Source organism: Tenrec ecaudatus, chromosome 18 (assembly GCF_050624435.1).
Source record: "Tenrec ecaudatus isolate mTenEca1 chromosome 18, mTenEca1.hap1, whole genome shotgun sequence".
NCBI classification, from domain to species: Eukaryota; Metazoa; Chordata; class Mammalia; order Afrosoricida; family Tenrecidae; genus Tenrec; species Tenrec ecaudatus.
This window is the reverse complement of record NC_134547.1, coordinates 18551362-18574679: the sequence shown is the minus strand read 5'-3', so window position 1 is coordinate 18574679 and position 23318 is coordinate 18551362. Positions and strand designations below refer to the sequence as shown.

The following is a 23318-nucleotide window of genomic DNA, read 5'->3' as shown; positions in this document are numbered from 1 at the left end:
CAGCTGTTCAGTCACAGCTGCGCACGACACCAGCTTGGTCTTCAGAAAGACGGTGTGACGTGTGCCCACTCCCAGTGTCAGCGTCCACATGACCCAGACAGATCGGCCCTGCTGCCACCACACGATGCCCCGCCCCCTGCCCCCGCCCCCCCACGTCACGTCCTTACAGAGGCACACGTGCTCCTCTTCACGCAGACACACGGAGAAGGAGGGGGCACCTGGCAGCACGGCACACAAGGTCACACCTGGCAGCCACGCGCAGCGTCTCCCACCTGGAGGCTTCCACACTTGGTTTCCCTTTCACGCGTCATGAGGCAGTCAGGTGCGGGCACAGAGCACAGACACCTGGGGGTGGCGCACACGCTGGCTGGGTTTACCCGGCAGACGCAGTGCCTGACAGAGGCACGCACATCATCAGGGTCCTGTCAGCCTGGCACCGAATCACACAGATTCAAACACACGTTGCCCCACGCGCACACGGAAGCACATACAACAATCACAGCCATGCAGTGACACATGTATATTCAGCTACCCAGGGGCACAGACACGCCAGTCACACGGACATCGAGAAGCCGCTGTCCCCCGTAGTAGCCCTGGCATGCACAGAGTCCACAATGACACACATGTTGCCTTAGCACCACATAATCCAGCATGCCACACGGTTGTCAGGGTTTCGGACACTCAGTCGAAGACTTGACCAGAGGCCCACAGTGACAACTTACACACGCCATCATTCCGCGCAGGCACACACAGATGGACTGAGTTGTTTATCTGACCCCAGTCTCACACACACACACAGTACCCCCCCTCCCGTCACGTAGCCCAGCACGACTTCACACACTGGTGTATCAGACATGTGTGACACACAGCACCATGGATGGGCACTCCCCCGGGGAAGGGGGAGTCACACAGGGACAGGGTCCAGGCCTTGTTATCTCCCGTGAGGGACATGCCCAGCCTAGACTTCACATCCACTGTCACAGTCCTGGTTCTGATTAGCAGGACACACACGCGCACACACACAGAGGCCACAGAAGACAACATCACAGACCTCCCCACACACAGTCACACAGAGACCAACAGAACCACCACAGGCCCCCACACAGTGAGCAGCTGTCACAGATAGACACACACAACCATGCACATGCACACGCTCAGTCACCAGCTGCAGGGCGTGCAAGCACACGCACACACACACGGACCCTGGGTCATGCTCCCAGCCACCTCCCCATCCATCGCACGCCAGCCCCCCACCCCCAGGTACCACACACAAAGCCACCATCACCGCAAAGGCACACCAGATACACGGGGTTCCCTGGGGAGCCGACCCTCCCACCCCCACCCCCGCCCTAGTCTGGATTCTGGGAGGGAGGGAGAGGCAAAGCATTGTCTGCGGGTGGGGCTGCTCCTGGACAGCTGGGCAGCCCTGGGGACAAAGGGGGTGGCCCAGGGAACCTGTGCCCTGGAGCCCTTGACCAAGCCCTGGGGGTAGAGCGGGTGTGTCTAAAATCCCCCTGACTCAGGCCTGGGGGCTGGCGGGGATGTCAGGCGAGGGACTGGGGGGGGTCTTGCTTGATGAGGGGGCTGTGCCTGGGACACCGCCCAAGCTTTGGGAGGGGATGTTACGCCCTGGATGTCCCTGAGGCCCGGGGTGGGGGTGAAACTGTGCCTGGAAGCGCCCCAGGCCTTGGGTTGGTGAAGACCCTTCAGGACCTTCCTAGCCCCCTCGGGTGGGGAGCGGCGGGGAAGGGAGAGATGCTGCCGAGAGGCGGGGGTGACTCCATCCCGAGAACCTTGCCTTGGGGCGCTGTACCTCAAATGCCTATCCCGCTGTCCTTGGCTTCTGGGGGGCGGTGTGTCCTCGACCCCTGCCCCCGGGTCTGGGCAAGGGAGGGCCAGTCCCCGAGACCTTCATCGCCTACGCTCTGGCTTGTGGGGCTCCCGGACCACCCTCCCTCCGCGTTGGCACCCTCTCCCCACCCGGCCGCCCGCGGCCGCCTCCCATCCTCCGCCACATCAGCAGCGGCGCCGCCGCCCACCCCGAGCCCCCCTCTCCCGCCCAGCTCACGCTGGCCGCTGCGCTGCGGGACATCCAGGGCCCGGGCGCCCCCGCCTCCCGCGGCCCGGGCCGGGCCCCGATCCCCCAGTGCGGCGGCGGCGGCGGCGGCGGCTCGGTCGGACGCGGGCCGGGGCCGGTGCGGGATGCACACGCGCGCGCCTGCTCCGCTCCCCGGAGGATTCCGTTCCGGGGGCGGGGGAGCGTCCCTCCTGCCTCGGCTCCCGCCCCGGCCACGCCCCCCGGCCTGCTGGAATCGCGGGAGGCCCCGCCCCCGCGGCAGGACACGCCCCCGCCGGGCGGCCCCGCCTCCTGGGTGCGGCCACCGCCCCGCCACGCCCGCCGGCCACTCAGTCGCTGAGTAGGCGAGGAGCCTGGCCGGTGTCCACCCAGCCGTGGGTTCGCTTCGCCTCCGTGACCCCTCGCCTCAGGTCCCCTCCGTCCCGCGCCCAAAATAGTTGCTTCGAGAGGCGCCCCGTCTTCCCTTACCCCCAAGCCTCCCAGCTAACCCCGAGGTGCCCCCGGCGCGGCGGGGGCGGGGGCGGGCAGGAGCGGTGACGAGGCACTTTTGCAAGGAAGGGGCGGCGGGGGGCGGGGGGGATGAGCAGACCCCGGCGGCTGCGGGGCGCGGTGGGCTCGGCTTTGTCGGGCGGAGACCCGCCGAGGTGCTGGCCGAGCCGGGGCAGCCGCGCCCGGGCTCCCCCTTCCCGCCCCCCCAATCCTGTGGGCTTGGCGAAGCAGCTGGCCGGGACATTAAGGCCCATTAGCGAAGCGAGGTTGCTGGAGCCGAGGCGGCGTGGGGGCAGTCGGCCTGCTCAGCTGCCGTGGTCCTCCGAGCAGGTGGTCAGCACGTGGGGGGGAGGGGCAGAGGGGAGCAGGAGGTCCCGTCAACAGATGGCGCAGGCAGGACGGGGGCTTTCAGACTAGGGAGCTAGGGGCGGGCGGAGGGGGGGGCAGCGGCGGCCATCTGCACCTGGAGGCCGCCCACTAACTCCTCCTCCCCCAGCACACAGAAAAGAGCTGGGGGAAGGGGCGGGCCGGTTTTATTCAGACTGAAGGCTCAAACCCCTCCCCAACGCGGAGTGGGGGCAGCAGCAGCTGGTGGCAGAGGGAAGGGGTGAAGGTGAGAGTCCCCTCCGCCCAGCACCGCTCCTCCCCTTCGGCTAGAGTCTGGGAGACCGGACACTCCCAGGGGCCCCCTCCTTCTGGACCCCCCTAGAGGCAGTTCTGGATCTTCATGGGGAGGGCTTGTCCAGGGGCTCAGGTTCCTTCCCCCGGAGGCAGAAATCAGCTCATCGGTTGCCAGCGGCTCAGGTCTCCAGGATGCCCACTCTGGCGTGGGGCGTGATCTGGAACAGGAGGGTTCCCCGATCCCAGGGTTCGAGAGCCTGGAGGGATGGAGGCGCCACAAGGGCGGGCTTCCCAGGAGAGCCCCCCTGATGGAGGCTGTTGTCCTGGGTCCATGGGGACTCGTTGGTGCCCAGAGGTCTGCTGTGGTCAGCAGGCTGCGGGCTGTGGCTCTCCTTGGCGACTGGCCCAGTAGCGGCGGTAGGTGTCCTGGAAAAGGTCTCTGCAGTCGATTTGGGCACCCAGGCGGGAGCAGGCCAGGAATGCCCCCGCCAGCTTCCGGTGCAGGGCATAGGTCTCCTCGGGCGGGGGGCGCAGCCGGTGCTGCAGCAGCACGGGGATGAGCCCCTGAACGCGCCGGGCGGTGTCCCCGGCCCCAAAGTCGTAGGGGCTCCGGCTGGCGAAGGGCTCTCCCAGGATCATCACTGCCTTCACATGGGCATCGGAGAATGTCTGGGGGTGGGGGACACACAGCCTTCTACCCAGCCCCAGCTCAGCTGCCCCTAAACCTTCAAGCATAAGAGTGTCTCCACGCCAACCCCCACCCCGAGACCCCCAGAGAAATAAGCTGGACCCCTTCTTACAGAACTTCTCTGAGCTCACAGAGCCCCTTTGGTGTTTGTGGATGCTACCCAGTGATTCTGATCGCACCCTGCCTGACAGAGTTGAACTGGCCAGACTGCCACATTTTCTTCCCGGGGAAATCCTTCCCTCAAGCACGTGAGTGCTCCAACCACTGGGCCAGAAGGCCTCCTTTGCAGCCCCGACTCTTCCCAGGATAACCCCTCTACTTCTCCCCCAGTACCTACTCCAAAGACAGCATTCTAGAACAGACCAGCAGCACCCACTCCTCCCTCCTCAGCCCCTCCCACAGCCCCCTGACGTACCCCCAGTATAGACACAGAGGATCGCCTCCCTCAAGTAGAAACAAGCAGCTCCCACCCTGCCACCCCCAGGAGTCCCAAGGGCAGACCCTGGCCCCCAACCTTGGTTTCAAAGCCTGTGAGGAACTTGAGGTCTCGGGATTTCTGCAGGACACGGTCTTGGTCCCCCTCGGCTGCTGCCTTCACCACCTGTGGTGACAGAGTGTGGGTACAGGGTAAAGCTCAGGAGGGGGCTTGGTAGGGTGGACTGGGGAGCTGGCCTACTGCCCTGGTACCCACCCCCATTCTGAACCCACTCACCTGAGCCCACACTCAGAAGCCTCCCCTTGCCTGCTCAGCTGTCTTTCCCTGTCCCCCACCGACAGTGTCCCCAAGTCTGGGGTAGATGGCTGGGGGTTCTGCCCATATGCCTAGGTACACCATAGTGAAACAACACAGGGAAAGCACAAGCCAGGTGCTGCTCCCCTCATCCAAATACCCATCCTGAAGGTGATGTGACCTCCACACCCCCGCCGCGCACCGGCATGCCACTCAGCCATATGGAGTCCTTTGGTTGGGACTGTCCCACCCTCACTCCAAGTTCCAAGGAGGCAGGAAGCCCTGCGGGTGGAGTCCTACGGCATGGGGCCTGCCACTCAGAAGGCCCTCGGGGGACCTGACCTATGAGTGGACCCAGGTCCCCTCTGTAACCCCACACTCCTTTAGCGGAGCAGACACCTCTCCGGGACTGCCATAGTCCTGTCTCCCCCATCCCAACCCTGACCCACCCCGGGCCATCCCTGTGCGTCCTTGACTGGACAGTGAACTCCGTGACAGCAGAGTGCCTGCAGGACTGCCCCGGACAGGTCTGGGCGCAGAGGGCACCCCGGCTCCCGGGGAAACCCAAGCTGAATGTTCATTCCTGACAAGTTACCGAGATAGTGTTCTCTGAGGCAAGGGCCACCCAGGTGCCGGTGAGTGACCAGGCAATGCAGGTGCAGCAGCACTTCCATGGGTGGGGTGGGGTGGGGGAAGCAAGCCCTGGGGGAGCACCCTGTACATGTGGGGAGGATTGGGGTGGGGGAGCTGATCAGCTGGCCACGGTGAGGCTTTCTCTTAGGAAGGGAGGTGAGGGCTCCCGACCCAGACTACTGTAGTTTGAACCCCAGCTCAGCCAGTTACCTAACCTCTCTGCCCACCAACTACTTCACTCACAGCAGGAGGCTAACTACGGTCCCCACAGTGGCTGGCGGCATCACGGTGAAAGCCTGCAGCCCTGGTGGCACAGAGGCTCACCACCACCAGCTGCTCCTCGGGAGAGGGCAGGATTTCTATGCCCTGTGCACAGGGTGGCCGCAGAGTCAGTGTTGACTCGATAGCCGTGACCGTCAACATCTCAAGGGGAGACTCTGCTCCTCGATTCAAAGTGCTCACAGAATGCCGGCCTCAAGATGAAGTGCGGGCAACTACTGGGGGCGTAGTGGGTTTCCAGTTGGGCTGCTATCTACGAGGTCAGCAGTTTGAAACCACCAGCTGCTCTGTGGGAGAAAGAGGAGGCTTTCTAATCCCGTAAGATTGACAGTCTTGGAAACCCACCGGGGCAGTGCTACCCGCTCCCATGGGGTCCCCAAGTCCGAACAGACTCAAGGTCAGTGACTTTGGTTTCTTTGATGGGAGCAAGTTTGATTTTTTTTTTTTTTGAGAAGGCTGCCTGGCGGCACTGTGCAATAAGCCTGGGCCCGCTGATCTCTGGGTCAGTGGTTCAAGCCCACCGACTGCTCTGAGGGAAGAGGAGGCTACAGGGATCGACAGTCTATAGAAGATCATTAGGAGTCAGAATCAACCACGTTGCTGTGCTTCGATTGCTGGGGGCCGTAGGACGGAGTAGAATGCCCCCCAAACCCCCCCATCCCAGGCTTTCCTAAACTGACAGTGCCCAGGGACAGATGGGCAGGCCTTTTCTCCTGCAGTGGGAGCTGCTGCTAGGGGGGTTAGCGGCTGGGCACTTCACTACGGGGTCACCAAGGGTCCTCTTAACACCACTACCACTGTCACTCCTCACTGGCAGCCACTGTGTGTCTCTCTCCCTCCCCAGCCGACCCCAGTGTCCGGCCTGGGCCTTGGCCTTTCAGGGGTCCTGCAGCTGGGGCTTACCTCGATGTAATGGTCTGTGAACTCAGTCTGAAACTCCCGGCTTGCCCCAAAGTCCAGCAGAGTCACCTGGGAATGGGGATGAAGAAATAAATACTGGGGGTCCACCTCCATGCCCCCATCCCTGTGACCTTGCCTGTCCTGCCAAGGCCCCCGCCCACCCCCCCCCCAGGCTTTTAGTCTGTGTCCTAACCCACTCCTTCCGCTTCCCCCTGACCGCCCCCCCCCCACACACACACAGTGTAGTCGGGCGGATATGTCTTTGATCTTCTGGCCCTAATAGGTTTTTCAAAAATATATTCTAGGTGTGCAAATTCCAGAGAATAACAAAAGTAGGAGGGGGCGTCAGAAGGCTTGTACGCAAACACAATGAGGAGAAAGGGGTTTTCCCAGAAACCTCCTAACACCCCTTCGTACCTACGTGAGTGGGCGTCATCGCAAATAGACACACACAAGGGGGCAGCCCCAAGTTCACGGAAAATGGGATGGAAAGATGATGGAATTTCAACCACCCCCCTTTCCCCTGCCCTTCCCCCCCCCCACACACACACACATGCTCTCTCTTTTGGAATAAAAACCAAGCAAAAGTGTCCTCAGATCTTGAAACCTTAACCCCGGAATATCCCCTCAAGTCATCCTAAAAAGGAACCGCGACGGAGCCAGTTCAGAAAGCCTGCCTGCAGTGGGCTGCTCCTCTAAGAACAGCCCCGGGGTGTAAGGCCAGGCAGTTCTCAGAGGGTCACAGTGGGGGGGGGGGGGGTGATGACAAAAACGCATTGAAGGAAAAAGAACTAGTGTCCCGACGCCTGAACCCCACGAAACTGGTGCTTGCCATTCTGTTCGTGTTTTTACGGGGGTGGGAGGTGGGGCCACGCTACTTTTGGGACCCAGTGAATTCGGGTCAGGATTTCGGTCACTTCTGGGTGTTAGAAAACCTGGAGAACACAGGATCCAAGCCTTTGCCAGGCCTCCGAAACTGTCCGGAGGCGTCAGGAGCAGGGAACCTGATGCTGCTGCCGGCTGTGAGTTTTGTTTCCCGGTGTTTCCGCGGGGGCGGGGCCGCAGGGAGAGTGGGGCATGCTGGGAGGAAGGGGTAAAGGGGTGGCGAGGGGCTGAGGGTGGCCAAGAAAGGGCTCTGCTTTGGGGTGGTGGAGCGGGTGCTGCGGGGGCCCTGGAAGGGGCTTCTGGGCCAGGCTGTCCTTGAGAATGACCCCTGGGCAGGCCACTGTGGAGCACTGCCTGGCATCCCTGGTAACGTGGGAGATGTGGGCAGCAGGCTGGAGGCCTGCCAGGCCTGGCCCTGCACCTGCCAGTCTCGAGAAGGCTATCGCCGTCTCCTCCTCTGCTATCACGGAATCTCGGCAAGGACGACGGACCCGGTCCCTGCCTGAGTCTCCCCCACCCTGCCCGCTTTGGCCAGTGTTCCCGGGCACCAGACTAACAGCGTTAAGACATCATCGCCTCGTGATGCGTCCGGGCGCTGCTGATGGCCAGGAGCGCTAGTCTGTCGGGGGCAGAGTGGCTGCTTGGTGCTAAGTGCAGGGAAGCAGTGGGCCGGATGGCTCCCTGCCTTATGATGGGTGGGCTCCCGCTTCCATGGGGTCGCATAGCCACTAGGAAGCCGCTACCCAGCCAGGGAGCGCATTTCCCAGCATCCCTTGCACCAGGTCACTAGTCTGCCTCACCGGAAAGAAAGGTAAAGGAAACGATGGGTCACTTCTGACAGGGGCAGGGGCCAGAAGTGGACAGTGTGAGGCGAGTCAGCCCAGCGGGGCACCCCTGGGAGTATTAAACCACGACTGCTGTCAGGCTCCGGAGACACCAGGGGCTGTTTGTTACAGCGGCTCACACACTCCCATGCACACAGCAAGGGGCCAACCTGGTGGCTGGCTGCCTCATACAGGAAGTTGGCCCAGTTGGGGTCCGTCTGCATAAACCGGAACTCAAACAGCTCTCGTAGACAGAGTTTCAGGAGTTGGAAGCAGATCTGGGGCGGGGAGAGAACATGGCAGCTCAGCCTGCCACCCAAGGGGCCTCTCTGGGCCAAGAGGGGCCACACTTGGGGGCAGCACCCTCCCTCCAGTCCCTGGGGACCCTGTACCTCATTCCGGATGTCCTGGCTCAGGCCTTTGCACTGGTCCAGAGGGACCCCCTGGGCCAGCTCCATGCCCAGCACCCGCGCCGTGCTCAGCTCCGGGATCACGGCCGGCACCCGGAAGAAGGGGTCATCGGCCAACAGCTGCCTGGGGCAGGAGCGGGAATAAGAATGAGGGCAGCTGGCACTGCCAGCTCGAAGCCTGTTGGGGAAAGCCCTCCAAGCAGGCCCCGCAAGCCTAGCCTGCCTACTTTTCTTGCTTGGCTGGAACCGACGGCCGGGCCCATGGTCCCTCAGCTGCCCCTGAAGGCATCTCTGCCAGAACGGGGCACGGGGGAGACCCAGCTCCCACTCGAAGGCCACCTCAGGCATTTCGGAGGCTGCTGGCTGCCCCTGGAGCCCAGAGCGCTTGACCTGATGTGTGTGCAGGACTGGTCTCCCCAACTGACTAGCCCATCCAGCGTCCACAGTGATGTGCACAGGTTGCTCCTCAGGGCTCTCTGGACAGTGGGCAACCCTGAAAGGGAGAGTCCTTTCATCTCAGGACCTCCTTCCCTGTGCGGGACGACTAGGAGGTAGGGAAGGGCAGAGGCGTCGACTGGCTGGTTTCAGGGCACAGCTGTTGCGAGCCTGATACTGTAGAAGACACTGCTGCCTCCGACTCCCAGGGACACTCCAGGGCAGAGGGTTCCGAGACGGTAAGCCTCTATGGCAACAGCCGGCTTCATCTTTTCCCCTGAGAGTGGCTGGTGGGTTTGAACCGCTGGCCTTGGGGTGAACAGTCCATGGTTTAGTTCTCACTGCCACCAGGGGCTGGGTGGTAGGGTAAGTGAATAATGAGCCTTTTAAGACGATGCCAAACTGCTTTTCCAGAGCGGTCACAGCCACGTCCCTCGTGTCTGCGTGACATGCGCGTCTGGATCTCTGCAGCTCGCACACCACCGAGGGAATAATGCTATCTCACTGCCTAATTAACCCCTTGTTGCTAAGTCCATCACCCCCTTCAAACCAGGTGGTCACGAGTCCCATTTGTCAGGAAACAGATACAGAAATGAAGCGACCTGCCCAAGCTCACAGAGGATACAAGGGAATTCAAGAGGAGAAGGATGGATGGATGGATGGATGGATGGATGGGTGAGTGGATAGGTGGGTAGGTGGGTAGGTGGGTGTGTGGGTAGACGGATAGATGAACAGATGGGTGAATGGGTAGATGGATAGATGGACAGATGAATTGAGTGGGTAGGTGGGTGGATGGATGGACAGATAAGTGGGTGGGTGGGTGGACAGACAGACGGATGGGTGGGTGGGTAGATGGATGGATGAACAAACGGGCGAATGGGTAGATAGATGGATGAATGGATGAGTGGGTGGGTGGATGGATGGACAGATAAAGGAGAGGGTGGATGGATGGACAGATGGGTGGGTGGGTAGATGATGGATGGATGAATAGATGAGTGAACGGGTAGACGGATGGATGGACCAGTGGGTGGGTGGGTGGATGAATGGGTGGAGGGATATGTGTGGGTGGTTGGATGGACAGATGGATAGATGATGAGATGGGGAGGAAGAAAGGAAGGAGGGATGATGAAACAAACCAATGGAGCAAGAACAGGAGCTGCCGTCCACCCCAGGGCTCCAGCTGTTAGACTGAGGGGCCTCCACTTCCCACTTGGCCTGGGAGGGAAGGACGTGGGAAACAGAAAGGAAGGGGTCCCCGGGGCCCCCCTCCGGAGGCTCAGCTCACCGGAAGTTCTGGGCACAAGCTGCCTCCCGACGGTAGTCACACTCCCAGGCCAGCTCCTGCTGCATGGCCTGCAGGCTCTGCTCAGCGAAGAGGCCTGAGAGAAGCAGCCCTGTCAGCCGGGCGGCCTGCTCCCCAGCCCCACGCAGGTGTCTGCACTCGGCAAGTCCCTTGCTTTCTACACACGCGCGCACACATGCACACACGAACACACGCTCCCGCTCTATTGTTCTCGGGCACTGTCTCCCGCCCTCTCGCAAACATGCTAGCCTGCTGCAGGCCCCTTCTGACTCTGTGGCTTTTCCCCACTCCTGCAAGTCCACTCGGCCCTGCTCACCCTCTGTGTCTGCTTCTGAGCTCTGGCCGAGGCGCGTCTCTGACTCGCTCTGAAGCTCTGCGTTGTCCCCTTCCCTGCTACGGACTCTCTGCCTGGATACCTCTCTCTCTCTCTTACAACATGTGCACGCACATTTCCACACACCCAGCCCACGCACAAACAATACTTCTCACGTGCATACAGGCTTCCTCATATGCATGTGTGGAAACACCCCACGCACACACTTCTCCCGTGCACCCATGTGTATGCATACCAAGCACACACTTCCTCACACCTACACTCACACCCCTCATGCACGCACGCAGACCCCCTGCGGTGCGAGGGCGGGGAAGCTCTCCCCGCGTCAGTCCCGTGGGAGGGGGGCGCCTCACCCTCCGGCAGGGCCACACTCATCTTGAGCACAGCCAGCAGGTTCTGCACGTCACTCTCGATGCTCTGGGCAACACCCGGGTACTGCAGGGGAGGACGCGGGCGGAGAAGGCTTCAGTCCTTCCCACCGGGAGCGCGGGGCCCTGTCCACTCCCGCCTCGCTGACCCCCTCACCTGGATCTTCACAGCCACTTCCGTTCCATCCCTCAGTGTGCCATGGTGCACCTGCCCAATTGAAGCGGCGGCAAAGGGCACCTCCTCCAAAGAAGCCACCTTCGTCCGCCAGTCGCTGCCCAGCTCCTCTTCCAGAACTCGCTGGAGGGGGGAAGTGGGGAGCCCTCCGTGTCAGGCAGGGGCAGCTGCCTTTGTCCAGGACCCCAGTCCTCATGATGGGATCCACATGGGGTCCTAGTGAGAGCTCTTCCCTGCGACCCCACTTTACAGAGGAGGAAACCAAGGCTCAGAGTCACCTCTAGCCCAGGTGACTGACCAGCCAGGGGCGGCCTAGAGGCCCAGACCAGCTCGGGTCTCTTAGTGTGCACCATGCAGGTTACTATCTATGGCAGACCAGCGACAAGGCTTCACGATACTTGGACATCTGGAGGAAAGGGGGCGAGGGTGAATTGGCAGCCCTGGGTGGAGGGGCTTACCCATGGCTCCACCAAGGCAGGTAAAAAGAATTCTGAGTGCATCCTGAGACCGGGAGGGTTCAGAGGAAGCAGAGCACAGACTCGCCAGACACTGGGATGGCAGGGCCGCCCAAGGCCTAGGGGCAGGGACTGAACCTGCCGCTGGCTCACACAGTGTCCAGGCTGCTCCCAGGGCCCTCCCAAGACAGTGCTCTCAGCTCTACCACGGGGGCCAGTGGCTCTAACTGCCCCTAGTTTGCAGATGGGGAAACAGGATAGGAGGGACTGGAGCCCACCCTGCCTAGCCCCACACCAGGTGCCCCTGCCCTTCACAATACTCGGCCTAGAGTCATGAGGTCTGTGTGGCAGTCATTTCCGGCGAACAGCTGGGACAAGGGAGGAGGAGGCCGAGTCGGGCATGGATCCACGAGGCCCAGGGGCCCGTGGGCACTCACCATCATCTGCCAGCGGGGCATGAAGTCCGCACTCTGGCGGACCCGCTCAAAGACATGCTGTATCTGGGGGCTGATGAAGCTGTTATCTTGGGAGACAGCAGAGGACAGGAGTGGTGAGGGGAGGGAAGAGGGTGGCGTGGGGGGGGGCAGGTGGGGGGAGTTTGTGAGGGGGTCTAGAAGCGGGGTCAGGGGTCGTGCTGTACCTTGGATGCTGAGCATCTGGCCGATCTTGAGGGCGGCGCCGCGGACGGTGCACAGCGTCTGCACAATCCGCTCGGCGTTGGCTTCCGACAGGAAGGGGCTCGAGTCTGGCCCGGAGCTGCCCTCTGGGGGAGCAGGGGGGCATCATAGGTATTAGGGTCTGTGGGCTTCCGAGTCTGCAACTGTTACGGGAGCAGAGGCGTCATCTTTCTCCCAGGCAGTGGCTGGTGGTTTCAAACCACTGACCTCGCGGTTAACAGCCCGCCGACACCACCAGAATCTCAACCAAACCAAACTCACTGCCATGCTGACTCATCGTGACAGGTTAGAATGGCCCCTGTGGGTCTCCAAGACTGTACTCTGTATGGGAGTAGAAAGGCTCATTTTTCTCCTGCTCAGAGGCTGGTGGATTTGAACAGCGGACCTCCTGGTTAGCAGCCCGGCCCGTAACCACTATGAGACCAGGGTTCCCAGGACCGCGAGAGTGCGGGACAAGTCGGTACAGTGAGTGGGAGGAGGTGGGCGCAGGCTTGCTAGGGGGTTGTGAATTTCAATGCGTGTGTGTGGGGGGTTGTTTTAGAGGCTTCCAAGTGTCTGTGAGAATGGAGTTATTTTCAGAGAACAGTAAGATGCCCCCCTTCTCCCCTGGGTTTCCCGTGAACTTCTCCAGAGGTTCCCAGGCCTGTCAGACAGCGCTGCTCTGACGCCGGTGGAGCACATGTGTGTGCACGCATGTGCGTGTGGGTTCTTGTGCTGTAAACCCCTCTGTGCTTCCATCTCTAATGTGGCAAACACCAGCGCACACCACCCACATGCCCAGCCATCTCTCTAACCTACAGACCCAGGAGGTCCTCCGGTGCAGCTTCGCCGAGATGTAATTACACATCTACCATTGGGTGGCTTTTAGGACAGCCTGAGTGGTTGGACCACCACACACACACACACACACACACACACACACACGGACCTTGGTCCTTGAAGCCCGTTAGCAATCACTCCCCATCATCGTCTCTCCCTGCATTTTCACATCACCGATCCTAGAAGTCAGGGGAGAACTGCCCACAGGGTCGGCGGTTCGAATCCACCAGCTGCTCCCAGGGAGAAAGACATGTTGCTCTTATAAAGATTTATCACCTTGGGAACCCGGAGGGGTCAGCTCTACCCTGTGCCATGGGGTTGCTATGAGTTGGGATTGGCCGGAACAGGCAGTGGGTGTGTTTGTTGCTCTTGCTTGCTCGCCCCGTGGCAGGCAGCAGCCTCCTCCCTGTGAACACTCTGCTTTGGCAGCTAGAACCACTAATGCCTCGACTTACCAGGAGACCATGGAAGAGACTCAGAGAGGTACAGTGCATGGCCCTGGGTAACACAGCACGTAGGCGGCAGAGCCGGGTGCCGGTTTGGGTCTGCCTCACGCCTCACCAACCAACTTGTCATTTTGAAAGCGTCCAGCCAGGCAGAAAAGGCACCTGCGCAGAACCAGGAACGATGGCCTGGGCCTCTCCCCAGCAACACCACACGCGGCCCCCTCTGCTTCCCGGGGGGTGAGGGGGCTGTGACTGCGGTTATTAAAATTCTTACTGAGCTCAGCCCCTTGAATGTAATTGGACGCCGGGAGTCAAGGCCTGAAATCTTCCCCGGTCTCTTCCTACCAACAGCGGCATTGCATTTGTCCGGACCATCCATCATAGCCCCATGGTCGTGAGCTCAGAAAAATGAGCCTGTGATCCTACATATCATCTTCTATCCAGTCCTAAGGACCCCTGGTGGCACGAGGGGTTAGGCGTTGATGGGACGAACTGCAAGGTCAATGGTTCAAGTCCATGGGAAAAAGCTGTCCATTTCCATGAAGATTACAGCCTGGGAAACCCTGTGGGGCGGCTCCATTTGGTCCTGCAGAGGGCACTGGGAGCCGGGACCACCTGCCCAGCAGCGGGTGGAGGTGGATTCAGCCCTCACTCACATTGCCCCAAGACCCCGCCCCTCCAAGTCTATTCTGATTTTTCTCTGCTTTTCCCCAAACGGGATCCAGTGATGGTTTGCTTACACATTCCACGTCGATCAGTGTCCCTTTAATCTAGAGCAGTGGTTCTCAGCCTTCCTCACGCCGTGACCCTTTCATACAGTTCCTCATGTGGTGCCTCCCCCCCCCCCCAGCCCTAACATTATTTTCGTTGCTACTTCATCACTGTCATTTTGCTACTGTGATGAATCGGGCGACCCCTGTGGAAGGGTCATTCAACCCCCAAAGGGGTCGCGACACACAGGTTGAGAACTGCTGATCTAGAGTGTTGTGACCCAGAAAGAAACACAATAGAACCAAACGCCGGGTCCCCGGGCGCCACTCTCCCAAGTGTAGACCACTGTGGCAGCCCGGGTGTCAGTCCATCTCCTCCAGGGTCTGCCTCTTTTTGGCTGCCCCTCTGCTTTACCAAGCATGGATGGCGTCCTTCGCCAGGGGCTGGTCGCTCCCAAACACATGTCCAAAGCATGTGCAACGAAGTCTCACCATGCTTGCCTCTGAGGAGCATTCCGGCTGTACTTCTTCCGGGACGGATCTGTTGGTTCTTCCGGGTGGCAGCGGTACCTTCGATATTTGTTGCCAGCATTGTAATGCAAATCCACTGCTTGGATCTAAAGCATTTCATTCTCATCCACCTTTTGTGTGAAGGCACGGGCCTCAGAGGACTTTGACCCACCAAGTCCTATCTCCCCACATCTAGCTCCACCTCAGCCAGACCAAAGACACCCCCGGCACCCCTGCTCCACGTGAGAAACTCCGCGTCCGCTGCCTACAAGTCTTTCTCCGGAGACACGTTGCTATTAAGCCTAGCCGCGGCAGCAGCTTAGCACTGGGCACTGGCTCTCAGAGGTGGACACCTTATCGTCACCTTCATTTTCCAGACAAAGCTCGGAAAGAAGCCCCTTGTCCAAGGTCACACAGCAAAGGCAGAGTCAGAAGCCAAGCAGCCTGTGGCTCACTCACCTGACTGGAGGTATCTTCCAGGTAGGGTCTTCTTGGCCACCTCAGCCAGCGCTCCCAGCCCCAAGCCTACAGCCAGTCCTGATGGGGGTTGGGGGGAGTAAGAGAAAAAGCTGACTGATGGTCTGGCAGGACCCTCACCCCCTACCCTCTGTCCCTCCTCAGGCCTCCTCTTAGCACTGATTTCCCCCATTCTCTGCATCCCCTAGTCCCCATCTCTCTCTTATAGCCTCGATCCCTGGGAGGAGGGGGGTTGTCCCTGTTAGCTGAAGTGACTTTTCTCTAGCTCTCGCCTCAGCGTTGGCCCCTGAGCCAGCAGTTCTCAGCCCTAGCTTCACAGTCCGTCATCTGAGAAGCGTCATCTGAGAAGCTTGATATACTATGCCCAGGTTCTCCCACTGAGATGCTGATCTGAGCTAAAGCTTGGTGTTTTTTTTTGTTGTTTTTTTAAGACTTCTGGTGATTCTAGGGTACGCACAGGCAAGGTTAAGGTGGTCCCAGCAGGATGCCCTCGTGTCTCTGTCTACCTGTGACTCCTTTTTCTCCGTCTCCACCTCCTCTACTTCACATTCATTCCCCACCTGGGCCCGAGGCGGCTTTCCCCATCTTGCCCTTCTCTCTACCAGGTCCGTCAGCTTTAGCCTCCAACCCCTCCCTTTCTGCTCCCCCTCCAGCTCTGACTTCCTCTCTCCGTGGCTCTCTCTGCCTTCTTTACTGTCACTACCTCTGGAAACAGAGTACTGCTGGGATGCTTGGGAGAGCTTGCTACATGGCAGGTACTGTTCCCAGGGCCTGGTGGCGTCGTGGCCTGCTAACTGCGAGGTTAGTAGTTCGACTCCACCAGCCGCTCCCAGGGCGGAAGCTGAGACTTTATACTCTGTAAAGACTGGTAGTAGCCTTGGAAACCAACAGGGGCAGTTCTCCTCTGTCCTACAGGGGGCGCTATGAGTTGGCATCGACTCAATGGCAGCGAGTGGGTAGAATGAGTGAGTTTTCAGACCCTGAGTTATGGGCATGGATTCAGCCTGTCTGTGGCAGATGCTTTTTTGTTTTTAACAGGAAAATGTCCACTTCACAGACAGGAAAAAAAAAACCGAGGCTTGGAGCAGCTTGGTGAAGTTGCCCCAGGGCCACAGAGTGGGGCAGGCACCGTGGAGTTAGACCTGGCAAGCAGCCAAGTGCCAAAGCTCTCACCACCGGCCCTCTACTGCCTCTTCAGTTTGAGAATCGCTATCTGCCCAACTTGAACCATGATCCACAGTAAATCTATCTGCATCATCCAACACAGAGAGAGGGGTGTGTGTATGTGTGTGACCAGTATTTTCCATGACTGCCAAGGAGGCAGACTCCCCTTCTCCCGTTTTCAATGCTGGCTGCAGCCCAGAGCTTGAACAATCCAGCTGCGTGGCCTCAAGGCAAATGAGCTGGCCTCTCTTGGCCTCTGTGTCCTCACCGCTAACAAGGGAACAAGCGCTCACAGATTCAGTGCAGCCAAACAAAATGGGCCAAGTACTGGTCCTGATGGTCCAGTAAGCGCTGTGTCTGGTACCGTCCTGTTTCTCAGGTTTGTGGGTCTCACTCGGCCTTTGGCCTCTTTCCCCGCGTCTCTATGTGTCTGCCTCTGCCTCACTCTCTCTATCACCTGCTTCTGTAAATATCAGTCCCTCTCTCCTAGGTCTGGGAGCAACCAGTTCGACCCTGCCCTAGACGGTCCTTATGAGTCAAGGTTGAGTGAGTGGTTTTGAGTGGCGGTTTAGTTTGGGTTTTTGTTGTTGTTGTTGTTCTCCTAGGTCCTGACACCCTACTAAACCCAAACCATACTGCCAATGAGAGTGTCTAGACTCACAGCGACCCTATAGGACGTGGTAGAACCACTCTCCCTGTGAATTTCCTGAGGGGAGCAGAAGACCTCCTAGTTTCCTCCCGAGGTAAGCAACCCAATGGGTAACCTGCTGGTCCACCTGGGTTCCTCTCCCCCCACCCCAGTCACACCTACCCCCAAAGTTGGCCAAGCGGCTGATGCGGGAGGCAGGCACTGTGCGTTCTCGAGCGCGGTCACTCAGCTGGGAAACGAGGGGGAGTCAGGACAGCAGGGGAGGTGCACCATGTCCCAAGTCCAGGGGTCCACCAGCCCCTGTGGAGTGTCACCTGGGGAAGGTGGGAAGCAATGATACCTGGGGCCGAGGTGTCTTTCTGGGCCGGGCCTCCCGTGCCTGGCGAATGTCCTCCTCATTCAGGCCTCTACGAGGCCCATCCTGGTGGACCCTTTGGGCCTGAGAACGCCCGTAAGCCCCCTGGGGGAGAATGTACTTTGGTAAGGACTGGAGGACACAGGATCCTTTGAGGCCTCTCCCCTCTCCTTCTACCCTCCCCCCAACTTTCTCTTAGACTTAGGGACTCCCTTCTCTCTTACCCACCAGTAGGGCCCTGGCTCCAGAGCCCCACAAGGCAAGCCAATGGCCCGGGCCTGCTGCCCACAGGTCCCCCGCAGTAGGACCCCCACCTCCAGCCACATTGCCTGAGGGAAAAGAGGTGGGATTATTATTAGGGTGGGGGAGGGGTTGTGGGTGACCCTCTGTTCTTCCAGGGTCTCAAGTCCTGGACCCATCTTCTGTAAGATCCCCTCCCCCATTACCCTCCACCCACCCAGGACCTCCTTCCCCCTTCGGATTCCCCCTAGTTTCTCCTGACTCCTATTCTCATTGCTGGGAAGCCCCCTAGCTGTCCCTGTCCCTCCTCAAGCCCACTTTCCACCAGCTCCCCCCACCCACCCACCACGTTGCTAAGGTCCTTCCCCCTGGTTGCTAGACACCCACAAGTCCTTCAGGGTCACCTTTGCACTTCTCCGAGACTCTCTCGTTGCTAGGAACTGCCTTTCCCTGTCGCTTGGCACCCACTATCCCTCCCGTGTCCCCCCAACTCTGTGGCTGGGAGGTGGGTGCCCCCGCCCCACCCCGTTGCTAAGTACCCACAGCTCCTTAGCGCCGGCTCCACCACGCATGGGAGCCTTTGTACTTCCGGGAGCCTCCGAACACCCGCCCCCTCCGGTCAGCTAGCCAATGGCGGAGCAGCGGCTCCTTGATTGGCACGAGGCCCGCCCCGCGGCGTCAAGGGGCGGAGCCGAAGCGCCGTTGCCAGACCTCCGAGGGGGTTTGGGGGGCGGTTGGGACTCGTTGGGCCGCGACTCGAGCACGCGCGTGACCTTGCATCTCTGCCCCTGCGGGCAGCGGCTCTTTCCGTTCCCGACTGCTCTCATTTTGCGGCCGTCACCTAAACACCCGTCCCCGCGACCCTAGAGGACAGAGCAGCCTCAACTTTCTCCCGGCGACAGCCCAGCGGGCACCCTCTTCTGTAGAAATCCCTCTCCACACCGCCCCCTGCTCCTTTCCCCTTGTTTGTTCCCCTGGCTTGCTCTACACACACTTCCCGGCAAGCGTTCCTCTTGTAAGCAGCCCCCCACTTGGCACCCCTCCTTTCTGCTTTACACACCCACCTCCTGGCATCCAGCCTCCTTCCTTGGCTTCTCTCCCACCCGTTTCTCCCATACACATGCACCCCGGCGGCCGGGCTCCCTCCTACCACCTCTCCCCGCCCAACAGGGGCTTGGTTGGTGTTTCCTGCAGGCCTCCTATTCCCCACAACACACTCAGAAACCCCCACCCCACCCCCGGGAAGGGAAGGAGACAGGGCGAGGTAGAAGTTGGGAGAGAGGCAGGGATGGAACCTGCTCCTCCAAAGGCTGACTCACCCCTCAGTCTGGAATAGAAGCAGTTGGCTGGGAGAGCAAGGAGGGACAGCTTCCCCAACGTCCTCCCGCTCCTTCTGGGGAATCACTCCCCCTTGCCATGCTTGGACGGGGTGGCCTCAGAGAGAGGAATCCTTAACCCTCTCTGGGCTTCACAGCTACCCAGCCTGTATCATGTGCCAGGTGTGTGTATGTGTGTGTGTGTGTGGGGGGGTATTCCTGCTTCTGAATTCTCACTGGTATGGGGGAGTGGTGACTCATTTCCTAACCTCAGGTGTCCTTTCCTGCCATGACTCAGTCTGAAGACAAACACACCTCCCTTCCCACCACCTGGTGACAATGAGGGTCTGACTCAGGAGTTAGGTGGCAGCTCACCTTTAGGAGAAAAAATAGAGAAGCATCAACGACAATACCCAGCCGCGTAGGGGCGAGGCAGGCTGTATCAAACAGCCCAGTTGCCGAAAGCAAAAAAGCTTGAGGTGGGTCGACCGCTCTGCCTCTGTGGTTCACATCTGTAAAATGGGCTGCGGCATTTCCCTCCTGCTCGGTGTTGGCCAGACAGAGCTGAGCACACAGTATGGGTTCTCCCTGTAGGAGAGAAAGAAAAGGGGTCTTGGTGGTATTGTGGTTACGCATTAGGTTGCTAACTACAGGGTCAGGAGTTTGACTCCACCAACCGCTCTGTGAGAGAAAGAGCAAGGCTTTCTGTTTCTTTACGTATTATGGTCTCAGAAACGCAAAGGAGCAGTTCTTCCCCGTCCTATAGAGTCACTAGGAGTAGCCATCAATTCCATGGCAGTGAGTCCGAAAGAAAACTCCTTTTGAAAACTTGTATTAAGCATTCACTGAGTGCTTTTCTCATTGGAGCCCTGGTGGCATAGCGGGTTCCCGAATTGGGTTGCTAATCACAAGGTCAGCCGTTCAAAATTACCAGCTGCTCCGGAGAAAGACGAGGCTTTCTGCTCCCATAAAGATTCATGACTATGAGGTGTCAAGTCCACATGGAAGAAGCACACCAGCCTGTGGGATCCAGGATTTGTAATGCAAATCCGGAAGGAATGGCGTCAGAGCTGAAATGGTGGACACTTGGTTTGAAGAAGGCTATGAATGACGCTTGAAGCCCCAACTCCATGTACATAGGTTAGGTGTCCAGTGAATCTTTGTTGTCAAAGAGTAGAGAAGATGATAGGTGTGGTTAGGTTAAAATGTAACATCTTCTTTGATGGCCCTTTTGGCCAATTTTACAGTTCTTTCAGTTAAAACAAAGGGAAAAAATGAAGGGGAATTGCAAGTGGATTAGGCCACTGGTGAATCCCTTCTGAACACAGGCCAAGGATGTGGACAGCCTTGCTATCGTGCAGAGTGCATTGGAAAGTGAATTACAACAGATGTAGGTAGGTGAAAATTTAACATTTTATCATTTGATCTCCCTTTTAACCATTTCATTTTTAATTAAAAAATCATTTTATTGGAGGCTCTTACAGCTCTTATAACATTCCATACATCATTTGTATCAAGCGTATTTGTACATAGCGTCATTTCCAATATTTTTTCTACTTGAGCCCTTGGTATAAGCTCATCTTTTTCTCCCCCCCTCCCTCCCATCCTTGTGTGAATCCTTGATTAATTACATATTATTTTGTATCTTACACTGTCTGTTGTCTCCTTCATCCACAGTTCTGTTATTCATCCCCTTGGAGGGACTATATATCCAACTTTATGATGGGTTCCCCTTTTTTCCCCCTTCCCCCTCCCTGGCCATCCCCTTACCCTCATGTTATCCATACTCCCACTACTGTACCTAAGGGGTTTATCTGTCCTGAATTCCATGGGTCCAGAACGCTTATCTGTACCAATGTGTGTATTCCGATATAGCCAGATTTGTAAGGTAGAACTGGGTCATGGTAATGCGGGGGTGGAGGGTGGAGTAATCAGGAACCAAGGAATGATGTGTGTTTCATCGGTGCTATACTCACCATGGTTGAATCATCCCTTCTTTATAACCCTTCTGTAAGGGGGTATCCAATTGTCTACAGATGAATTTTAGGTATCCACTCCAACACTCCCCCGCGCCCCGTTCCCAACGCTATAGTTGTTCGTTTTGAATCTTTTGATACCTGATACTGTCGATACCTTATGATCACACAGGCTTGACCCATTTTAAAGTTGCTTTACTTTTTATCTTGTCTGCTTTCTTTTTGATTGAGGTTTTCTATAATTTTATTTTGTTGTTGTTAGCTTTTTGGTCTCCCGGCTTTGTATGTTTTTCAGTGTATGAAATCCAGGGTGGGTGAATCTACAGACAGTAACTGGATGGTTTCTTGGGTGTATGGCAGGGTTGGGGAGAAATGGGGAGCTAATAACAAGGTGTACAAGAAAGAAAATGTTCTAAAATTGTGGTAATTATTGATATAACTATTGAATTGTATGATACTTGGATTATGTGCCAATAAAGCAGTAGAAAAAAAAGTTGACAGCCTTAGGAACCCCCTGGGGCAGTTCTATTGTCCCACAGGGCCTCTAGGCATTGGACTAGACTCGTTTTTTTGAGTCCTTTTCTAAGGAGCCTTGGTGGTGCGGTGGGTTAGGCACTGGGCTGCTAATGCCAGGTCTGTAATTCAAACCCACTAGCCGTCCTGTAGGAGACACATGAGGCTGGCTGCTCCCATAAAGATTTATAGTCTCAAAAAAAAAGATTCATAGTCTCAGACACCCTATATAGGACCGCTATGAGTCAGAATAGCCTCCGTGGGTTGGGTTTGGTATGCGTCACAGCAGGGAATGAAACCGGTCAAATGCCCTTGCTCTAGTGGTGCTGGCTTCTGGCAAGGGACACACAAGGAGGTACGTCACAAAGTGCATGGAAAAATGGAATGAAGACAGGTTAATGGTATTTTGCCAAAAACTTTTTAAAGCCTTGTGGTATAAAGGAGGTGAAGGGCAGGGCAGGTTGTGAAGCAAAGAGTCAGACTCTGTGTAGTCACCTCACCCAGGTGAACAAAAGCCTGAAGGAGGTGAGGATACCTGGGGGAAAGGCATCCTGGGTAGAGGAAGTGGCCAGTGCAAAGGCCCTGTGGTGAGAAGGTGCTGGATATCTTGGGGGAATAGCAAAAAGATCGGTGAGGGGGAGGAGGTGAGATAAAGGTAGGGAGGTTATTGGATCCAAACCATACTTGTGTGGCTTTTACCCTCAACGGGCTGGGAGCCATGGGAAGGGAGAGGGCAGAAAGAGTTCTCACAGAGAAGGATTGCAAAAGGATTCACAGAAGATACTTGATGTCCTCCACCATGCCTTAGACTCAAAAGCAAACTATCACCCAGTAGGACCCCAAAGCCCAGACTTTTGATCTGATGGAGAAGCCCCTTCAATGAGATGACGCACACACTAGCTGCAGCCGTGCGCTCAAACATAATGATTTTAAGGAGGATGCAGGTCCAGGCAGGGTTTTACCACAGGGTGGGTCCACCTCTTTGGGAGGGGGTGTCTTTCAATGTTTTCCGACCCTCTACTTCCTCTAAAAGCTGGCCCAGCCTGAAAACATTCCCAAAGTATTTACGGGGTAGAATGTCACCAGCCTAATTTCTATGGAGCATTCTCGCTGTCATTCTTCCAACACAGATGTGTTTCTTCTTTTGGAAGTCCACGGGAGTTTCGATACTCTTCATCAACACCTTCGATGCTTCTACGGTCTGCCTTACTCCTTGCCCACCTTCTGCATGCCTAGGAGGTGCTTGAAGACACCATGGCTTCCCAGCAAGAGCTCCTTAGTCCTCCACGTGGCTTCTTTGCTAACACTTCAGAGTTCTCTTGCAGCAGTCTTGCTGTTTCTTCTCATTTGAGCGGAGCCCCCATCTGGGAACGGCAGTCCTGAACTGTGTCTACTCTGAGGCTCCTCCTAAGATTTGGGGGATACAACGGTCAATACAGTCCTTGCCACAACGCGGGAGTCTGAAAGTAAACGAACGAATTTCCCGAGTCAGTTAATATCTGCTAGCCTGTTGTGACAGGCTCAGGCCGAGTCTCCGCGGGGTCAAGTAGTCCGTTGAGGAAGACCTTGGCAGTCGGAGCCGATCTTTGGCGACGATGGAGTCGTGCTCGCGTCTCCCCGCGTTCCGGGTGCGGAGGGGCGGGGCAGAGGGAATCACCTGCCCACAGGTAAGGCGCCCTGCGGGAGCGTGGCCCAGCCGGGACTCCAACTTCCATCCGGGTCTCTGAGGGGGTGCCCCAGGCCGGCGAGAAGGACGGGCGTGCGGTGGGGCGTGGGGAGGTGGAGCCGGTCGCTGGAAGTGGACCGACCCTGTGGTCAGTAGTCACGGGGGCCGGGTCTCCCGGATCCCCTCCTGGTCAG

General features: G+C 58.1%; 2 protein-coding genes across 5 annotated transcripts in view; both read right to left on the bottom strand.

Moving 5' to 3' along the window:
• NUMBL (NUMB like endocytic adaptor protein) overlaps nucleotides 1–2269 on the bottom strand; it is a 28979-nt gene extending 26710 nt beyond the window's left edge. The window contains exon 1 of one of the 3 annotated variants that reach the window (XM_075536342.1): nucleotides 2069–2269. In XM_075536342.1, coding sequence (XP_075392457.1) covers nucleotides 2069–2092 — 24 coding nt within the window. In that variant the 5' untranslated portion in view covers nucleotides 2093–2269. Of the gene's footprint in view, nucleotides 1–1813; nucleotides 1966–2068 lie in introns of those variants that run through there. The other 2 variants (XM_075536341.1, XM_075536343.1) reach the window with 2 other exon arrangements.
• An 824-nt stretch (nucleotides 2270–3093) lies between these two features.
• Nucleotides 3094–18217, bottom strand: COQ8B (coenzyme Q8B). 2 transcript variants are annotated; one of them, XM_075537208.1, is made up of 15 exons: nucleotides 18197–18217; nucleotides 17638–17742; nucleotides 17399–17518; nucleotides 17221–17287; nucleotides 15228–15305; nucleotides 12247–12369; nucleotides 12044–12129; nucleotides 11134–11274; nucleotides 10962–11043; nucleotides 10257–10350; nucleotides 8519–8660; nucleotides 8297–8404; nucleotides 6421–6486; nucleotides 4390–4476; nucleotides 3094–3856 (listed from the first exon to the last, which is right to left on the bottom strand). In XM_075537208.1, exons 2-15 carry the CDS (start codon nucleotides 17737–17739, stop codon nucleotides 3554–3556), a joined length of 1599 nt encoding a protein of 532 aa, XP_075393323.1. In that variant the 5' UTR covers nucleotides 17740–17742; nucleotides 18197–18217; the 3' UTR covers nucleotides 3094–3553. The 2 variants fall into 2 exon arrangements, with proteins under 2 accessions (XP_075393323.1, XP_075393322.1); XM_075537207.1 differs by lacking the exon at nucleotides 18197–18217 and adding an exon at nucleotides 18058–18188.
• Between the last annotated feature and the right edge of the window lie 5101 nt (nucleotides 18218–23318).